Source organism: Miniopterus natalensis, chromosome 22 (assembly GCF_054644295.1).
Source record: "Miniopterus natalensis isolate mMinNat1 chromosome 22, mMinNat1.hap1, whole genome shotgun sequence".
NCBI lineage: Eukaryota > Metazoa > Chordata > Mammalia > Chiroptera > Miniopteridae > Miniopterus > Miniopterus natalensis.
The window spans coordinates 12585676-12605305 of NC_142102.1; the positions used below are offsets into that span (position 1 = coordinate 12585676).

Below are 19630 nucleotides of genomic sequence, written 5' to 3' on the forward strand. Positions count from 1 at the left end.
GGGCTCGGGCCCGTAGGCGCCGGGCACTTGGAAGATGAGCACCAGCCATCGTTTAGGCAGAAAAGAGAGACCCTCATGTTTGTTCCCAAAAATACCCCCGAGAGCAACCTGCACCGTCCACTGCTCAGCGAGCCCCCCCCCCGGGTGTCGGCCAGGACACGGTGAGGGGGGTTTCTCACAGGGGAAATTCCAGGGGAGAACATAAAAAACTCAGGCTTTGCCCGGCCGGCGTGGCTCGGCGGTGGAGCGTCGACCGAGGATCCGGGAGGTCGCGGTTCGATTCCCGGTCGGGGCTGCAGGCTCCTGGATCCCCAGCAGGGGGCGAGCAGGAGGCGGCCGATCAGTGACTCTCATCACTGATGTTTCTCTCTCTCCCTCTCCCTTCCTCTCTCTGAAATCGATAAAATATATTAAAAAAACAACAAAAAAACCCCTCAGGTTTTCCCCAATGGCTTTGGGGGGCCAAGGGGAAGGCTTCAGGTGGGGGGTGGCTAGACTGGGAGGGGGGAGCTTGTTCACATTAAACGACTTTCAACTCCGAAGCCAGGCCGAGCTGGAGACAAGGTGTCCTTCGCCGAGGACATTTTAAAAACCTAATTTGTATGCACGGGGCTCAGAGGGATGCGCACAAGCCCTCCCGTGGGGCCCGGGACCCGTCACCTGTCTCTTCTGCTGCCTGTCGCTCAGCAGCTGCTTCAGGTACCACTCGCTGTTCTGCTGCTGGAGCCCGCGCAGGCCCAGCGCCGGCGACTGCAGGACCCGGAACAGGGCCAGGGCGCCCCCCTGATCCAGGGCCAGGTCGACGTTGGCCAACGCGGAGAACGCTGAGGGGCAGAAGGCGAGGGGCTGAGGGAACGTGACGCTCACGCCCCAGCCTCGGGGACGTTTCCCGCCCCGCGCCCACCCGGTTCCCACCCGGGGTCGGCATCGGGTGGCCTGGATCCTGGACCCTCAGGGAAGCGTAGGATCTGGGGCCTGGAAAGGAGCCTTCAGGCCGTCCAGGCCGTTGGTCAGATTTAACAGGCCCCAGGCCCACTTCCAGGTGTAGACAGCCCGGCACCAACGTGGGAGCGGAGAAAGGGGCACCGAGCGAGGCCCACACAAGCCGCGCTGGCCCTGAACGCCGAGGGGCGGTTGGGGTCACACGACCATGCCGGAGGGTGGGCCTCCCACGGAAATGCACCACGTCCCCGGACGTTGATTCATGAGCATCGTTAGAGAGGGAAAAGGTGTTTTTTTTAACCATGTAACACAGAGTGAAAGAGCAAAACAGGCCAAAAAGATCCATGGAGAAGCTACAGCCAGGAGAGCGTGTGGGCCCGACCTGAGGACACGGCCACGAGCCACAGGTCACAGGCCACGGGCCACGGCCACGGTGACTAAGTGAGTCCACTGATGTCCACAAACTGTGTCATCAGCCGAAGGCCAGGCCAACACTCTCCCGGCTCTGTCACCCCCTCGGGCGCCTGCCCCGGGGACACTTACTGTTGACTTTGTTGACGTTGCCTTGAATTTCGGCCTGAGTGAGCAGCTCCTCGTACACGTCTCTCTCCCGCTCCGAGTTTTCTGTCTGAAAGGGAGTCAGACGCCCCACCAGGTGAGCCCAGGGCGCGGAGGAGCCACGGGAACACGCGCGAGCTCCTCTCCCCCCGCGACAGCGCCAAGCGCGCGGGAGGGCGCGGCCGGGAGTGCAAACGGCGGGCCGCTGGGCGGGGACGGGCCCGTCCTCCCCGCTCGCTCGTCGGCACGCGGCCGGCCCTGCCCCGGGCCCGGCGGGAAGGGCGCACCCAGGGCCCGGCGCTCAGGGCCTCTCACTGGCTCGCAGCACATTTGAGCAGAAAGTAGAAGCGGAAGCGGATCCTGAGGCCAGGAGGCCTCCTCCTGCGCGATTCCGCCTCATTTATATGAATTTCTCGTAAGAGACGACCTCGGTGATAAAGGCAGTTTGGGAGGTGACCGAGGTCAGGGGCGAGGCGTCGGGGACAGACTGACTGCGAACGGGGGGGGCCGGGAAATTTTGGGGCGACGGTGACACAAACGACATGCATTTGTCAACACTCATCGAACCGCACACTTAAAACGGGGGGGGACTCCCCTGTATGTAAATTAAACCTCAATCGAGCCGATTTTTAACGTGGGGTCAAACCGGACGAGAGACGGAGGTGACTCGATGGGGGAGGAAGGGACGCCCCGTTTTTACCCGGTTCCTGGCGTTGGCCATCTTGTCGTGCTTGGCCCGGTAGAGCACATCCTGGTAGGTGGACGCCAAGGGCTCCTCGAGGTTCACGAGCATGGCGTTGGGGTTCCTCAAGGCCGAAAACGTGTCGGCCGGAACCCGCCGGTCCACGGCTTCGTTGATGGCGATGACGGCCGCGTGGACTGAAAGCCAAGGCGAGGCACAGGCCCTGCGTCACCCGGGGAGCGGCCCGGGCCCAGAGCGACGCTGGGAGGCCTCGCTGTCTACGGTCCGTGTCACGATCAAAACCACCCGCTCATTCCCAAGTCGCAAGAGCATAAAAGCCTCGAGCAGTGTTTACAACTAAGGCACGGCCCCCTGCCCCTCCCTGGAAGCGGCCGCCCCGCCCGAGCTTCGCCCCCTTACGCGCGGCTTCGTCCACCGAGAGCTCGTTGGCCAGGATGCCCCCGATCTTGCTGAAGGCCGGCATCTGGATCCCGTACTTCTCCAGCTCGATCTTCATGTTGTTGATTTCTTCCTCTGCGGGCGAGAAGCGGGGCCCCGGTCAGCACGCCGGGCGCCTCCCTGCGACTCGGGGGGAAGGACGCCGGCCCCTGGGCCACAGAGACGGGATCTGCCCCTTTGGGCCGCCAGGAGGGTTTTAACGAGACAGGACACGGGAGGCGGTTCTCTCAGGGAACGCGGACGTTGAACGCCTCCCGTTAACAGCAAGTATTTCGTCTTATGTGCTAAACGCTCTTCCCGGGCGGACACGGGCCCCTGTCCCGGCCGAGGGGCAGAGCCGGACGCTCCGAGCTCGGGGCCCTGCCCAGCACCCGGGCGGAGGCGACCGCCCGTCTTTCCCTTACCTGTGAAGTCGACCTTCCCGTACAGGTCTTGGATCTGAGGCGCGAGGCCCAGTTTGAACAGGTACAGGCTGGAAAACACAGACGTGCCCGGGGTTAGGCCGGGCCGCGAGGCTCCTGGGGGGGGACATGGGCGCCCAGAGCCCGCAGGCCCCGTACAGGGGCGCCCGGGGCGTGTCCGCCTTCCCCGGTGCAGCCCGCGGTCGGCCCCAGCCCCAGCCTCGTTCGTCCTGAAAAGGCCCCATAAGGTGGCCGGGAAGGCGCTGGGCTGGAACCGGCGGACACGGGCTCACGCCCAAGTGCCAGCGCGAAGCCCGCGGGTGGTTAACGTAATGAAGGTACGTAGAGGATCTTCCCTTCGGTTTACCTCCCCGCGACCAACGTTCCACGTAACAAGACATTTTAGAAAAAGTCTCACGAAAATGAGCCGGATAAAAAAAAAAAAAAAAAAATCGAATTTAAATTCATATCGCCGATGGGAACGTTTCAGGTAAGTTTAGGAGTTTTAAATAGGGCACATATTCTATGTTTATAATATATAATATAATATATATAATGTATATATAATATAATGTATAATATGTATATAATATATTTATATATAATATATATTATATATAATTTTTATATATTATTTATATACATATATGTATATAATTATACATATATTATATGTATACATAATATATTTTCCTTTATAAATTAAAATCTACCAGACTCTAAGCATCACGGAGGCAGGGACAATAAATTAAAGTCCTGCTCGCCAACGTCTGCGCAGAGCCCGGCAAAGCTCAAACTTCCCTTATCTATTTTCACCCGCATGAGCGGTTCCACCCGAGTCCTCAACTCTTTCTCTCCGGGGATTTCTTCCCCTTTCATTCCTACTTTCAAACCGGAGCGTGGGCGTCGCCATCACAGCCCTGAGCTGTCAGCGACCTTGGGCGTCCTTGGGCGGCAGACTCAAGGTGCTGCATCGACGGCCAGCCGCCCATCGTGCAAAGCGGAGGAGGTAAGGCCTGGGCGCCGCCTTTCTTTTCTCTCGTTGGAAGCGGCGGGAATATTTTAAGGCGATGCCGACGCTCCGACAGTCACCACAGGGGCCACGTAGATCCTCTTGCCCCAAATCAAAGGTCCTGAACCTCAGCGGAAACGGAGGGAGCCCCGCGCCCGCGTCACAAACAAGCTGCGAGCCAGTCTGGGTCCCGCGCGTCTCAGCCGGCGGCCGGGAGGCCTAGAGGTCACTCTGATCTCAGCGGCTGTCCGTAAAGGCCCCGCAACCCCAACGCCGCGGCGGATTAGGAAACAGGCTCTCGCCCGGGCCCAGGACCCCCGTATCCGAAACCCTCGGGCCAGACAGGGAAATTCAGAGCTTCTCAGGTGCGAGGAGGGTTTCCCGGCGGGCGTGGTGCTTAGCGGACGCACCGCCTCTCGCAGAATCGCACCAGGTAGGCCGACCACAATAAACGACCGCAAGGAATTCTGATCAGGTTTTGCCAGCAAGTTGATCCTGGTCAGATTTTGAGCCAAACTTAAACTTAACCTTCAGAGCTTTCAGGTTTCCTTTGAATTCGGGATAAAGATCTGTGGGTCTGTTTACCCCCCAGATCGGTCCTTAGAAAGTTAATCTCTCAGGGGCACTGAGATGAAGTCGAGCAATGTATTGGGGGTGCTGGGGAACCGGGGTCTCATCTGAGAGCGGAATGTGACCCACAAGAGTCGCTTATTTAGGAGGATTTAGCACAGAGGCTGTCTCCGGGATAATTCCAGTCGAGACTTAAAGGGGGGGCAGGAAGGGAAAAGCCGGGGAGCCGATGCTTCTCTGTTACTGCTGATCCAAGAGGGGGCCGAGCGGGCGCCTCCCGCGTCCAGGGCGTGAGGTTGGTGCCCGTGGACGGGGCTGTGTGTCCTGGAGAATCGGGTACGCTCGCTTCCTACGCGTTACCGAGTGTCGCCCACCCACCCGCCAGGAAAAGCTCAATTAGGGAGGAAAGAAAACAGAGGCCGGCGAGCGGAACACGCTGCGTATTCTTTCCGAGCCCGGCTGCGCCGCTGAAGAGAAATGGGAAACAATAGCGGACTTCCTCCCTTTCGCGTTCAGGCTCCGGCATTCGAAAGGAGCCGTTAACTCTTCACCTCCGTTTCTGAGACTCTGAGGACCTGGGACGCCGCAGGGACCAGGGAGGGATTCTGCCAGCGCGGCCCCCCCCCCCCCCAAGGTTACGGACACGGGCAGGCCTCTCGTAACTCGGGTTCCATCAGGATTCACCTGGTTTTGACTCAGACGCATACATTTCAAACTGCTGCGGCCTGAAACTTGCCCTAGATGTCACCCCTTCCTGAGCAGTTGAAAGAATTCTCTCGTTACCAGTTTCCCAGCACGAGGCTACGTGCCCTCGAGGGGAAAAGAAACGGAAGACGTGACCTCTGTCCCTAAGATGCTAACAATGAAAAAAATTAAACATATGGAAGAAACCGTATCTGACTAAACAACCAAAACGAATAAAACAAACCAACCGCTGGGGTTTAGACAGAGGCATGAGCCGGAGTCAGCGGAGATCACGAAGCCTCCCCAAGGCCGTGGGAATGGAGCTAAGACGGGCCTGGCGCAGGCGAGACAAACATAAAGCCTCGGATAAAGGGGAGGTGCCGCGTCCCCTTTACGTTTATGTACAGGGCGGAAAATATCCCCTTGAGCCGGAGGAGGGGCTGGACGGTTGTTACCACGTGTGATTTTTGCCAGCTGTGCCCTAGGCATCTAGGCGCTAGGGACCCAAACATGAGGAGCCGCAAAAAACAACTTTTCTATAAGAACAAGTCATGGGGATACAATGTAACAAGCGGTGTCCTCGAAGTAAGAGGTTTCTACAAAGTAACGCTGGAGTTGCTACAAAGATGGGAAGTAGCTAATTCTGCCTGAAAGATCAGAAGTTTAAAAATGTATCAAAAAATGTATCCGAGGTGGCACCTGGCGGAAGGGGCATCCAGGGAAAGGGCAGGGTGGGCGAAGCGGAGCCGCGGGGGCGGGAGGGCTGCCGGGGAGGCTGGGTGTCTCCCTCGGCCCCACGGCCATCGGCCATCGGCAGCACCCACGCCCATCGCACCCTGAGCCCCCGCCCGCCGCGTACATGGCCTCTTCCTTCCAGTTTTGGGCTTTGTTGATTCTAAGTCAGGAACTTACAATGAAGTCAGCGTCCAAATTTACTGTAAAACCGTGAAAGGGCTTTACTTTGTTTCAGTTCCCATTTGTCTGTGTCGGCACAAAAGTTATCTAACGAGCCAACGGCTTGGCGAGGATCTAAATAAATTATAAATCATCCGTTTGGCGTTTCCTGGTATTATTTGGAGATGTTGGCAAAATTGGGTTGTACCACTGAAGAGCATCGAGGCACCGTTTCTTCTGTGATTCGGTGAATCGGCTTGAAGCCAAATTGATAAACAAGAAAAGCTTTCAAACGCATGCGCTTTTTATCAATTTTTAAGAGATCTTAATTAAAAAGAAAGCGGCTGCATCCCAAGTGAATCGCCCAGTTCACAGAAGCACTAGATCGGCAATGAAAGATTATATCACATTTTCACAGCAGAATTGTCTTCTATTGTGGGACTAAGTAAATCCTTTCTCTCTACCCCCTAGGAAAACACGGCTGTTTCTCAGCATTTTCTTAAGATAATAGCATCCTATTTGATTGGAAAGGTCTGAAGCTACTGCTTATTTTTACCAAGAAAATCTGATTTACCTGAGTGCATGGATACAATAGATACATCTCGGCATGTTCTTCCGGTCATAGATGTCTGTAGTTTCTGGGTAGAAAATCTAAGGAGAAATAAAAGTATAGTAAATATCCAGTAGGGTGGAGTATCCATCCCCGGGGTTTGTTAAATCATTTCCCAATCATCAATAATACAAATAAGACAATCAGACAATTAGAAACATTGCTGGCCTTCAGCAAATAATTTCATTAGGGCGAGAAGACATTTAACGGTCAGCAACGCAAGGAGTGAAGGCAGGACTTGAGGCATGGTGCTCGAGTCTTTGCTTTTATGCTGCTCCCCTCAATAAATGGGGTACACCAGAGTCGTCTTTTTAGATAATTTCCCCAACTCTCCATGCTCCCTTCCCGAGGCGGAGATGTCCCCTCCGGAAAGGTGACAATCGCAGCTGCTGTGAGCCAATCATCCCAAAGAGAGCAGAGAATACATGTCGGAAACGGGAAAACGGGGTTGGGCGGGTAGAATGGAGTCGGATGAGGAGGACCCCGAAAGCCAGGAGAGTCTGAAACCCAGGAGAGTCCCAACCCTGGAGCCGAGAATTAAAATCAGAGCCTCGGGACCCGGGAAGATCTGACCCGAGACGGGACCCGGGTTATACTGAATGGGGGGGAGCTAAGGGCAGGCTGGCGGTTTCAGCAGATACGAGAGACACTGGGAATCAAACGCGCCCAGGGGACGAGCGCATTTAGGAGGCCAAGCTACAGCTAAGGTTTAGAGGCTGCGTGACCGGGACATGGTAGCCGGTCCCATTCAGGAGAGGAGGGAAGGTCGCATGGCGGAAGAGACAGGTTCGGTTCGAGGGGAGGAATCTTAGGCGAAAGAAGGCTCTCCAAGGAGACACGTCCAGCGGAAGAGACTGTGTTTATCTTGCAGCAAAGCATTTTCGAAAATAACTGGAACCACGAGAACGGGCCCATGTAGCCAAAATACGGGCGCACCTTAAGGAGCACCCACCACGAGGAGGCCGGAGGCGGAATAGCTGAGGAAACCGGGACCGGCCGGCAGAGTCAAAACAATTTTTAAAAAGTCAAGCTCAAGATAACAAAATATTTCAAGGAGGCGCCGGCCAATAATAAACAGGCAAAAAAGGCTAAGACCTGAAAAGTTATCTCAATGACTCTCTATAAATCAAGCTGCACGTACCATATAAAGAGATCAGGGAAGACATCCCCATAAATGCTATATACATGTATCGTGGGTTATATAGGATACATTTTATTATGGCCAACGATACATTGTAGGCTAAGCCTTTAAAATCAGGCAGAGCGGTTATATAAGATACATTTTATTATGGCCAATGATACATTGTAGGCTAAGCATTTAGAATCAAGCAGAGCCGTTATATAGGATACATTTTATTACGGCCAACGACACAGTGTAGGCTAAGCCTTTAAAATCAAGCAGAGCGGTTATATAGGATACATTTTATTACGGCCAACGACACAGTGTAGGCTAAGTGCCTAAAATCACGCAGGCTGCACATTTCACAACGGACAGCTGCGAAGACCCTGCTGCCCCTGAAAGCCTTGGGAGCTGAGCTGGTTGCAGCCGTTAGGACACAAAAAAGGTGAGGGAAGTCGATTCCTGAGGATGCATTTTATAATAATGCACCTACAATCAACAGCAAATGTCGACCGGGCTCTGGGCGCCGCGGGAAGAGGTTAGCCCGTCATTGCCCAACGCGGCCCCACAGGGGACCGGGAACAGGACGTTGCAGGTGCCCAGAAAGGCCAAGGGGCCGCCAGGGCTGGACGCTCCGCGCTTCCGGACACGCGCGCGTGGGGCCTAATTCTCAAACCCGCCGGTGCAGGGGAGAGACCTGCTCTGGAAGGAAAGACAGAAGCTTGTCTTCTGCCGAGACTCGGCTCTGGATGTCACTCGGTTCCACAGGCAGACACGCTAAACACCACATGTTCATCTAGCCGCTTCCCAACGCTCCACATCTCGCTTTTTTTTTTTTCCCTTCTGCTTACAAAAATTTAGAGTCTATAGGAAAGTATAAAACACACACACACACAAAAACAAAAAACCTCACCCCCTGACACCGTCACGCAGGCATGAGAACTGAATCTCCTAACGGATTTTTCCCCAAGAAACACTCACTTTATTTTTTGCACAAAAAACAGTGATCTCATCTTAGCCAGAACTGAAACTCTTCTAACCTTAGCCTGTTACGTGTTTTTTCCGCTCGGTGCATCCCAGCCAACCTCCTCCGTCCGCACAGTGACGTCACCCTTTCTCGTGGCTGCAACACGATTTATGCGCCTAGTGAAGGAACCTGTGCTTGGCTCTCGATTTTTTTCCGAGAAGTGGGATTCTGAGGTCGAGGGAATGGGGAGGCTGGTGGGGAAAGACGCCCACACCCAAGAGCGATAATCCGGCGTAAACGGCCTTTACAGGCCCAGGCGACGACGGTTTCTCTAGGAGCAGCAATAAAAACACCCTGAGCAAAGCCCTGGCGGGGACACTCCCGTGAGCAACCCGACAGCCGTCACTCCAAGCTCGCCCAGCCGTACCCGTGACACAGGTACCGCAGTTTGTGCATCAATTCCGCGTCGGCAGCGCTGTCAGGAGCAAAACCGAACCACAGCCGAAGCCAAAACGAGACACGCGGGCGAGCGGCACTTCACTGCCTCTGGGATCTGAGGCAGAAAATGACCCTGCGTGCGCCCCGCACACTCGGCCACCCTGAAGCCCGGGGACAACATCCCTAAAAGAGTCCCTTGTGTTTCCTCAAGTCAAATTCCGACGCCACAGCTTTGTGAATAATTAAAAACAGCAACACCCGGCCGGCCGTGGCTCAGCGGTTGAGCATCGACCTAGGATCCAGGCGATCGGGGTTCGATTCCCGGTCAGGGCACAGGCCCGGGTTGCGGGCTCGATCAATGACTCTCTCATCACTGATGTTTCTGTCTCTGTCTCTCCCTCTCCTTTCCCCTCTGAAATCAATAAAGATATATTTAAAAAAAAAACAAACAGCAACACTGAACTCTACGCGTTCAAACGGCGGATCTCACGATGCGTGAATGTCACTGTCAGTCTGCAAATCGACGGAGTCAAGGTAAAAGGCATCACAGGGCGTTTCTCCAGGGCGGGCTGAGGCGGGCGCGAGGGACAGGAGAGAAACAGAAGAAACAGAGGAAAGGGGTCTTAAGTACTTTAAAAAAAAAAAAAAAAAAAGTCACCCAAGATTCGACTGGAAATAAAGGGCCCCGTCAGGGGCAGGAGGGGGGCGCGCGGGCCCAAGCGGCCAGAGCGCGGCCAGAAGTGGGGCGCTACCTTGGGCAGGCCGATCTCGCCCATGGCGTTCAGCCACTGGATCACGTTGTCCGTGTGTCGGAAGTGGAGGCCGGTCGCCTGGAAGAGACGAAAGGCCGTTAGGCGCCCTGGGCAATAGCGTCGCAAAGGGTCCCCTGGGGGGCCTGACAAGGTCCCCTTAAGGTCAAGGTCTGTCTGCCGCGTTCACGCCCACGCCGGGCAGGTCACTTCACCCTTCTGAGTCCGAGTTTCCCGCGTATCCGTGACGTGCTTGTTATAAAGTTTAAATGACAAAGCCGATATTGTCAAATATATTTAAATATCCGCGTTTTCAGGCTACGCCTACATTGCCCTCTAAACCTCTGCCTGTTATTTTTTAGGAGGATTCGCTCTCCGGAGGGTGGGGGGTGGAGGCGGACGACTGTTGCTTCCGCTGCTGTTGCCGCAGTCGCCGCTGGGCCCTGACGCCCCCCGATTCCGCCCCACACTTTACAGACTCTCAACAGGGCCGTCCCCAGAATAGCTGCCTGTTCGAGACTCGACACGTGAGAATCTGCTTTCTGATTAAGAAAAGCTTCTAGCTGAGATTTTAATCCGGCTGAGGGTCGACCCCTTCCCTGCGCGTGGACACACAAAAGCCTCTTGAGGTTGGATCTGCACCCTGAGCTCACCCCGCGTCCCGGCCAAGTTCCCACAGCCCCCCCCCCCCCCCCCGCCTTTTACTCGCATCCGTCTGTCAAGCAAGAGCTCGCGGGGAGGGCTCACCTTGTATCTGGTCTGCTCCCGGTCGTAGATTTTCTTCAGGGACACCACTTTCGGGGAGAAGAAGTTGCCCAGCTTGGCCAGGTAGACCCCGTTGCGCAGGCCCTCCTCGAGCTCCGTGGTGGGGGGCAGGTCCTCCCCGAGACAGGCCTCCATCCACCTGCACACGGGAGAGGGGAGAACAGGTGTGAGGGCCTGAAGCTCTCAGAGGCCTCAAGGCCACTTCCCACTCCCCCCGGACAGACTTCGGACGGACATAAGCTGAGCGCCTTTAAGATCCAGTTTCACGCCCGTCCGAGTCCTGGCCCAGGCAGATCTCGGGGGCAGGGGACTTGGGGAAACGCCCGGGCACATGCCGGCTCCTCGACCCTGCGCTCCCCGCCTGCCGCAGCTCAGCCTGCTGGCTCCCGGGTCCCCGACGCCCCACGGGCCTCGCATCCCGCCCCTGGTCCCTAAGTTCCTCCGTAAGGGCGCCTACGGGAAACCGCTGGAACTGGAGCCGCCGTCTCGGCTGTTTATTGCCGAAGCTCTCTTCTGGTTTTAGCGTTCGGAGCTCACCGTGAATTTCTAGGTTTGATTTTTCCCGGTTGCATTGGGGTTGCCTAATGGTCGATTATCTCAGCTAAGCCACCCAAGGCACCGCTAACGGAAGCAGTAAAAATGAACTCGCTGCCGTTCGAGCCCCAGTCAAGGCGCGTGCAGGAGGCAGACCTTCAATGGTTCTCTCCCTCCCTCTTTTTGGAATCAATTTTTTAATTTTTATTTATTTTTTATTTTCATTTTTAAAAAATAAATATTGATTTCAGAGAGAGGAAGGGAGAGGGAGAGAGAGAGAAACATCAATGATGAGAGTCACTGATCGGCTGCCTCCTGCTCGCCCCCTGCTGGGGATCGAGGCGCCTGCACCCCGGGCCTGTTCCCTGATGGGGAATCGAGCCCCAATCTCCTGGATCCTAAGTCGATGCTCAACCGCTGAGCTACATGCGACTGGGCTCGAATCAATTTTAAAAAATAATAATAATAATCCACGCACAGAAGAAAAATCATTGGCCAACACAACTTTTTTACCAGGTCTCATGTTTAACGGTCTTAATATTCACAGAATCTCACGGTTGGAAAGCTCACTAAACACCTTCTGGTCCACACCAACCCCCCCACGCCCCTCTCACCTCCCGCTCCCTCTCCCTTTAATGCACAAATGCTCCCAAAACCTCAGTTCAGTCACGAGGCAGGCTGGGCATTGCCGCCGCGGGAAGGTGGGGTGCGGGGGGAGCGCTGGGAGGTGAGGGTGGGAAAGTCCCCAGGCCGGGCCGAGCCAAGCTTGTGGGTGGGGCCTTGCACCCTGGTCACTGAGGGTGCTGGAGGGTTTTAAACTGGGGGTGACCTGGGCAGGTCTGTGCTTCAGGAAATTGCTCTGACTCCAGGGTGGGGGTTTCACATTTTTTCTTCAAGCACAAGTGTTTCTACAGGAACAAGTGTTTTAACAAATAAGTCACTTAAAGTTCTGAGAGCATCCGGCCAAGTGGTGACGTGCCATCAGCACCCCCCACCTGGGATCAGGACTCGGCCACGGCCAGGACCAAACCCTTGTGTTTCTTATACTATTTCTCATCTGAGCTGAAGAAAGTGGAAGGGAAGGTTCTTATCTTTCTCAATGGTTCGTTTTCAATATAAGTACCACCCAAAAAATAACCTGGAAATCGAACCCGCGACCCTTAGGTCTGTGGGCCGATGCTTTAACCACTGAGCAAAACCAGCCAGGGCTGATTTGTTTTTTAAAATATATTTTTATTGACTTAGAAAGAGAGGAATGAAGAGGGAGAGAGAGAAACATTGATCGACCAAGCCCACAACTCGGGCATACGCCCTTGACCGGGAATCGAACCGGCAACCCCTATCCACCTCAGTCTGCTACCCGGCCAGGGCTTTCATAAATAATCCTTATATACCTTTCATATTTAGGCTATTTTTATAAAGCTTTATACATATTTTAAATCAATTTTCCAAAAAAATAAAAATAAAAGATCTACTCATATCCATTCAGGAAACACTTATAAAGTGTGCTGACTCCTGTCCCCACCTTCGGCGATCACCCTCTTGGAACGGAGCCGCTTAACCAGGGAGCTACAATAGATGAAATCTGAGCCAGGCTTTGAAAGATAAATTGTTTTCAGGGGTGAACAACGGGAAAAGGAGACATTAAGATAAAGGAAATCACATAAACAAAGGGCCAAAAGGCATGAAGACAAACGGCACATTTAGGGAATGACAAATCACTGTGCTGGGGACTAGGTGGCGATGCGTCTGGAGCACAGTATTTAATCGGCCGGCAACGGGAACCATGAAAGTTTTCAAACAGAAGAATGACTTGGCCAACTATACTTTAATTTTAAAATTAATTAAATAATATGTTAATTTAAAAAATTTTAAAGAGCCCAGCCGGGCGTGGCTCAGCAGCTGAACATCAACCTGTGAACCAGGAGATTGAGGTTCGATTCCCGGTCAGGGGTGCAGGCTCCTCGATCCCCAGCAGGGGGCGAGCAGGAGGCAGCCGATCCATGACTCATCATTGATGTTTCTCTCTCCCCCTCCCTCCCTCTCTCTGAGATCAATAAAAAATACTTAAAAAAAAAATTTTTTTTTTAAAGAATGGCTCTGTCAGATGTGAGACAGAACAGTAATGACAAGAGCAGGGACGATGGGGTCGGGAGGGAAACATTGGGCGAGTATTTCAGGAGTCCAGGTGAGAGGGAATAAGGTCCTCACTCGGGACACGCTGGAAACAGAGAGAAATGCTGACTAATCACAGAGGAAGGGCCGAGTCTCCCCGGAGGCCTTCGAGGGGCTGGGAGAAGGGTGAGCGGGGCGGGAAGGGCGCTGGGGTGGGAAGGAGGGGGTGCAGGCTCCACAGACACCCGGAAAGGACAAGATACAAAGCAGCTGCCGACCTCACATTTCCCTACTGACAGTAAACAGCAAGTGGACCAAAGATTTAAAATTTTTTTAAAAATACAGGTGAATGGTTGGTTATACAATATTGAACTGAGAAAGGCCTTTCCAAACAAGACAATAAGGGAAGGGGGTGGGGACTGAAAAGATAAACTGGAGGGAGAATTTGTAACATGTAACAAGGAACTAACAATCTCCTATAATCTTTATATTATATATTTTTTAAATGCTTAAAATAAATAACAAATATTTCCCTAGGGGGGAAAAAAATGGGTTAGAAACACAAAAAGGGAGTTCGCAAAAGGCTATAAGCGGCCAGTGCTTACAAGAAAAAATTCTTAAACTCACTACGAGTCAAAGAAATGCAAATTACAGTAACAATAACACCATTTTCCGCTGTCAGACCGACAGACATAAAAATAAACAATAGCAGCTTATCGCTGCTGGGTACGTGGGAAAACCTCACATTCCCACCCGGCTCCAAGGAAAGCCTGGCAGCCGGCACCCTCCGCAGTGAACTTGCAGAGATTTCTATAGAAGGGAAAAGGCTGTTTTATTTTTAAACGATGACTTGGTGGCTTGTGGCACCGATGACCAAACAAGGCTGGGGACACCAGGGGAGGCGGGCCAGGAAGATAAGCTCAGGCCTGAAACGCGGCCAGGTGGACATCCGGGTGGTGGCGTCCCGCAGGCAGCTGGAACCCTGGGCCCGAACAACTCAGGAGAGACCAGGTTGGAAACCCGGGTTTGAGAAATAGCACCGCAGGAGTGGACGAGCTCACCAGAGAAACGGACTGTACGGAAATAGACTCGGTTACGGACCAGGCCTCAGGAAACAGTGACAGGTCAGAGGCAAATGCTACAGAGAGAGAACAGGCGCAGTACAGTGGAAACCGCGAGAATCGCACGGTGGCAGCTGCCCTCAGACGCTTCAGGGACACGGGTGGGGAAGGAAAAGGGCCTGGCGGCAGGAAGCAGGTCCCCTGCGGCCTCAACAAGGGGAGTCGGAGGGGAGGAGGCAGATTCCTGTACCTAGAAAAGCAGCGAGCGGTGGGGAGCTAGAGACAGCAAATGCAGACTTCTTTCTTCCTTTTTAAAAATATGTGTTTATTGATTTCAAGAGAGAGAGAGAAACATCAATGATGAGAGTCATGGATCGGCTGCCTCCTGCTCGCCCCCTGCTGGGGACCGAGGAGCCTGCACCCCGGGCCTGTGCCCTGCCAGGGAATCGAACCTCGACCTCCTGGATCCTAGGTCGACGCTCAACCCCTGAGCCACCCTGGCCGGGCTAGACCTCCTGGTTTCAAGAGAACTAGTGAAGGAGGGACAAAGGGGAGAAACAGCAGGTTCTGCAGCCACGGTGCGGGACACGCCTACGTCTTCCCTGAGAAAGAGGGAAGGAAATGCGAGTGGGCAAGGGTGACAGCTACCCAGAGAACCTCTGGGCTCGCTTCCTGTCTGCAAAGCGGGATTAGGGTCGGCGCCCAGTCTCCTGAGACGGTTGTGGAGATGAACCGAGCTCCTGGACACAAGCACCGGCAGGCTCCAAGTCGCGGCGGCCACGTGCCCGTGGGTGCGTGTGTGTGTGTGGCGGCCGGGTCCCAGAAAGAAGACCTACCTCTAGAGTCCGACGCCCGGCGGCTTGTGTAACGAGACCTGTGTACCTGGTGCCACCGATAACGGCCGCCAAGGGGAGGGTGTGCCCTGGGCCCTGCCCGCCCCACCGCGCAGTGGGACAGAGAAAGGACTAGCCGGAGACAAGCCCAGCCCCGGGGCACATGCAGAAGGGAATCGGTGGGAGCGGGGTCTGTGAGGAGGGAACCAGTCCATCGGGTTCTGCGGGGCACATGACCTGGCGGTCGCCCAGCTCTGCGCAATGCGAAGGGGAACCTGCTGCCGGAAGTGACTGCCCCGGACCGCAGACATTCGGTTCCTCCTGGGCGGCCGCGGGGGCCACCACGCCCGGCTCAGGGTTCCCCGCTGCTAAGCCCGCCCCGCGGGGCGCCTTTCCCCGCGGCAGGAGCCTAGGCCCGGCCGCCCCTGAGCTCCGCGCAGTTAGCGCGGGGACTTCAGCGCCCTGCAGGGAACCAGTGTTGGGAGAGTGATGCGGGGCACTCGGGGGGGGGGCACCCCTGTCATACAGAGAGGGAGGGGATTCGGGGCTGGTTCCCAGAGACAGGGCACGGAGCACTGTATGTGCGCCTGTGTGCGCACGTGTGTACATGTGTGTGCATGTGCACATGTGCGTATGATCGTGTGCACGTTTGTGCATGTGCCTGTGTGCGCACGTGTATGTATATGTGTGTGTATGTATATGCATAACCGTGTGCATGTGTGTACATGTGTATGCGTGTGCATGCATGCGTGATCGTGTGCACGCGTGTGTGCACGCGTGTGTGCATGTATTGAGGGGGGAGAACGCGTCCTGCCCAGAGAGGCAATGTGCAGACCCTTCAAGGACCTAAAATGGGAAAGAACTGACGGAATCTGATTTAAACGGTCGCTCCGAGCAGCACGGCTGGGGGGGACCTGAAAGCGCCGAGGAGGAACTGGCTGCAGTGATCCAGGCGGGAAACGACACAGGCCTGTTAGGCCCTGTGAGCAAAACGAGACACCCGAGAGTATCTGCCCTGGAAGCAACGTCCGAGTATAAGCTGAGCCGAGCGGCGCAGCTGTAGGAGCGGGTGAGAGACAGGAGGGGAGCTTTTTCCTTCTTGGGTGACTGACTTAAGCTCTGTGCTTCTTGATCCCCGATGGAGAGCCCTCCCCGAGCCAATCATTCCGCCCTTTGAATTCGATAAGCTGGGTCGGGTTCTTACTTGCCAAAATTAGACGTCTCATTGTTACCGTATTTCAAGAGTCCACGGGGGTGATGGAAACTGGACCATGATGACCGTGGCACCACTCGGTAAATTTATTAAAAATCATTAAGTTGTATAGAAAAAACAGGAGGACACTGCCCGGCCGGTGTGGCTCAGCGGTTGAGCATCGGGCTGTGAACCAGGAGATAGCGGTTTGATTCCCGGTCAGGGCACAGGCCCGGGTCACAGGCTCGACCCCCAGCCGGGGGCGCGGGAGGAGGCAGCCGATCCATGACTCTCATCATTGACGTTTCCCTCTCTCCCTCTCCCTTCCTCTCTCTGAAATCAATAAAGACATTTTTTTTTTTAGAAAAGCCCACACACAGAAAAACAACGGGAGGATTTCATGGCGCGGGAATTATACTTCAAGGAAGCTTTGTACAAGTTCCCTGGGCTAAGAGGGTTAGTTCTTTGCCCCCAGGCCAAGCCCTCGGCGGCAGAGCCCGGAGAGACATCACCGCGTCCGAGCGACCTATGTGGCCACCGCTCCTGTCCCTCACGTCGCCGAGCAGGAAAGACCTTTTAACCGTAAAGGGCAAAAGATCTTCAACTGAGTTAAACCGTTAAACCGATCGGGAAGTCCCGCCGGCCACAGCCCAATCGCCGCCGGCCAGGAGCAGCGTTGGAGAAAAGGAACGGGCGAGTCCTCCACAGGGGGCCAGGCCGGTGCCTATTTCTCCGCAGAAGCGATTCTCTGAGTCACTGCCCCCTGGCAGGGCGGGAGCCCGGGGAAAACAAGGAGAGCCTGTCGAGCAAGTGTCCCGTCCAAAATGTAATTTTCACACGGAGTAATTAGTAAGAACTCAGCGGGAAGGAGGGGCTCACTATGATCTCATTGCAGGCCCGGTCCCTGCCCTCCAAGGCTCACGGTATGTGGAGGGGGAGGGAAGGGTAAGGCACTTACATGGGGAGAAACAAAAAAGCTGTAACACAGGCACACGGTGGGAGGTGCTATGGAAACGAGGGCAAGGGTGGGCGTCCTGGCGAGCTTCTCGGAGGAGGCGCTCCCTAAACTTATTTCCTTGGATAGGTGACGTGTTTACACGGCTCAAAACTCGACAAGTATAAAAGGCTCCCCGGTTAAGAGAAGGGAAATTTCACAAAGTGAAGGGACAGGAGAGTCACATGCTGCCGAGATTAAGGAAGAAAGTGCTGAGGGCTTCCCAGTGCAAGTGGCAATTAGGCCACGGTGACGGTGACGCTCTCAGCAGGAGGAGTTTCGGGGGGAGGGAGGGCCCACGGGTCACACCCACGGGAGCCAAGGTGAAGGGTGCAGGGAGCGCAGACAAGACACGGGGCGGCGGCCACGGGAAGGCCGCGTGGGCAAGGGGCACGTCTGGAATGGGGAGCACGTCTGTGAGCTAAGGAGGAAGCATTAAAAAAAAAAGGGAAAATGTAAATTATAGTTAAACTAAACAGGGACCCTAGGAGACGGTCCGGACCGCAGACGGAAGGCTGAGCCCTGGGAAGAAAGGTGATTCTCCCGCTGCCACGGGGAGGGAGCCCAAGGCCGCGAGTTAAACGGGATGGGACCCGCGTGTGAGGGGCTGGAAAGTTCAGAGAGTCTGTAGAGGAAACAGAGGTCGTCAGGCCGAAATCTGGGGAGCGAGGGGTGGGGATGCCCACTGACCACCCGGCTTCGGCTGAAAGTCCTGATCAGCCTGGTCCATCTCGGACAATTCACATGTTCACCTCCTCCGTGGGCCCTTCCGTGGTCCACACTGGGAACAACCTCTCGCTCCCCTAACCTTTCCGGGGGCACTTCCACTGAGCCCTCCTGCTGAGCACCCGCGCTGCGGGGGAGCCCGCGGAGGGCGAGGCAGAAGGACCGTCTGCAGAGCGCCAGGCGGGGATCTGTGTTCCGAGGCTTCCCCTCCTCGCTTATCGGGCCAAACTCGGCCATAAAACCGCCTTTCCCCACCTCAGCGCCGCTCAGTCACTGCACCACTTCCTCGGCAGCCAGGCACTCGCTGCCCAGGCCTCGGGCCTCCCCTCCCCTTCCAGGAGCTTTTCAGTTCCGCCCAGCCTCTGCCCCATCCATAAGGGCAGGACTGGGTTACACTCAAAACTGGTTTTTTAACCTGCTTTATTTCATTAGCAGTGTCTTCCCCAGCTTTTTTAGCCATGTCAGAAAAAGTGAAGAAAAAAAAACTATATATATATAAATAAATAGACAATGAGTGGTGGAACATGATCGAGCCATTCAAAATAAAAATACTTTTTTAAGGCTAACACAGGAAATGAAAATAAAAGGTGTTTTTTAAGTAACCGGAGAAAGCACTTCGGTTAGGACATAATCTTCCATTAACTGTTATACAGTCTGTGCTTGAAAATCTGCAACATGGGTTTTTCCAAAGCAGGTTTTGGGGAATTTTTTTTTTTTTTTTTTAATTTCTGGTTGTTATAAAGTCCTTCCTCATATTAAATAGGTTGCCATGGCCCAGTTCTGGTCCCCTCACACCACACATGATAAATTGAATCCCTCTTCCATGATCCAGGAATTTTTTTTATATTTAAAAAAATTGATGTCAGAGAGGGAGGGAGAGGGAGGGAGAGAGAAACATCAATGATGAGTCATTGATCGGCTGCCTCCTGCTCGCCCCCTGCTGGGGATCGAGGAGCCTGCACCCCGGGCCTGTGCCCTGACCGGGAATTGAACCCTGACCTCCTGGATCCTAGGTCAACGCTCAACCGCTGAGCCACGCCAGCCGGACTCTCCAGGGATTTTTAAATAATGTAGGTGCAGAGTTAACAGCTGGATGAGCTCCTGTGCAGGACGACGGCCTGAACGGAGACTCCGTGGCTCTGCATTCCCTCTGCACCTAGTTTCCGTGTTACATAAGCTCAGTCCTTTTGATTATTCCGCCTCCCTCAGAATTTATAGGCCCTTTACTATCCAGGTCATGCTCGACCAACGTGCTCTAGTCCTGGCGCAAAAACTAACTCAACTAGTGGGGCCGACACCCGCTGGCTGGGAGCCGCGCCTCGGG

At 54.7% G+C, this 19630-nt stretch overlaps 1 protein-coding gene across 1 annotated transcript in view; it reads right to left on the reverse strand.

Moving 5' to 3' along the window:
• The window catches only part of IQGAP1 (IQ motif containing GTPase activating protein 1), a 52760-nt gene that overhangs the window by 20315 nt on the left and 12815 nt on the right, over window positions 1-19630 (reverse strand). The window contains exons 3-10 of the mRNA XM_087829129.1: window positions 10834-10990; window positions 10090-10167; window positions 6777-6853; window positions 3046-3113; window positions 2603-2716; window positions 2201-2379; window positions 1486-1570; window positions 661-824 (exon numbers count right to left, since the gene is read on the reverse strand). Of these exons, the coding sequence (XP_087685255.1) occupies window positions 661-824; window positions 1486-1570; window positions 2201-2379; window positions 2603-2716; window positions 3046-3113; window positions 6777-6853; window positions 10090-10167; window positions 10834-10990 (922 nt within the window). The remainder of the gene's footprint in view (window positions 1-660; window positions 825-1485; window positions 1571-2200; window positions 2380-2602; window positions 2717-3045; window positions 3114-6776; window positions 6854-10089; window positions 10168-10833; window positions 10991-19630) is intronic.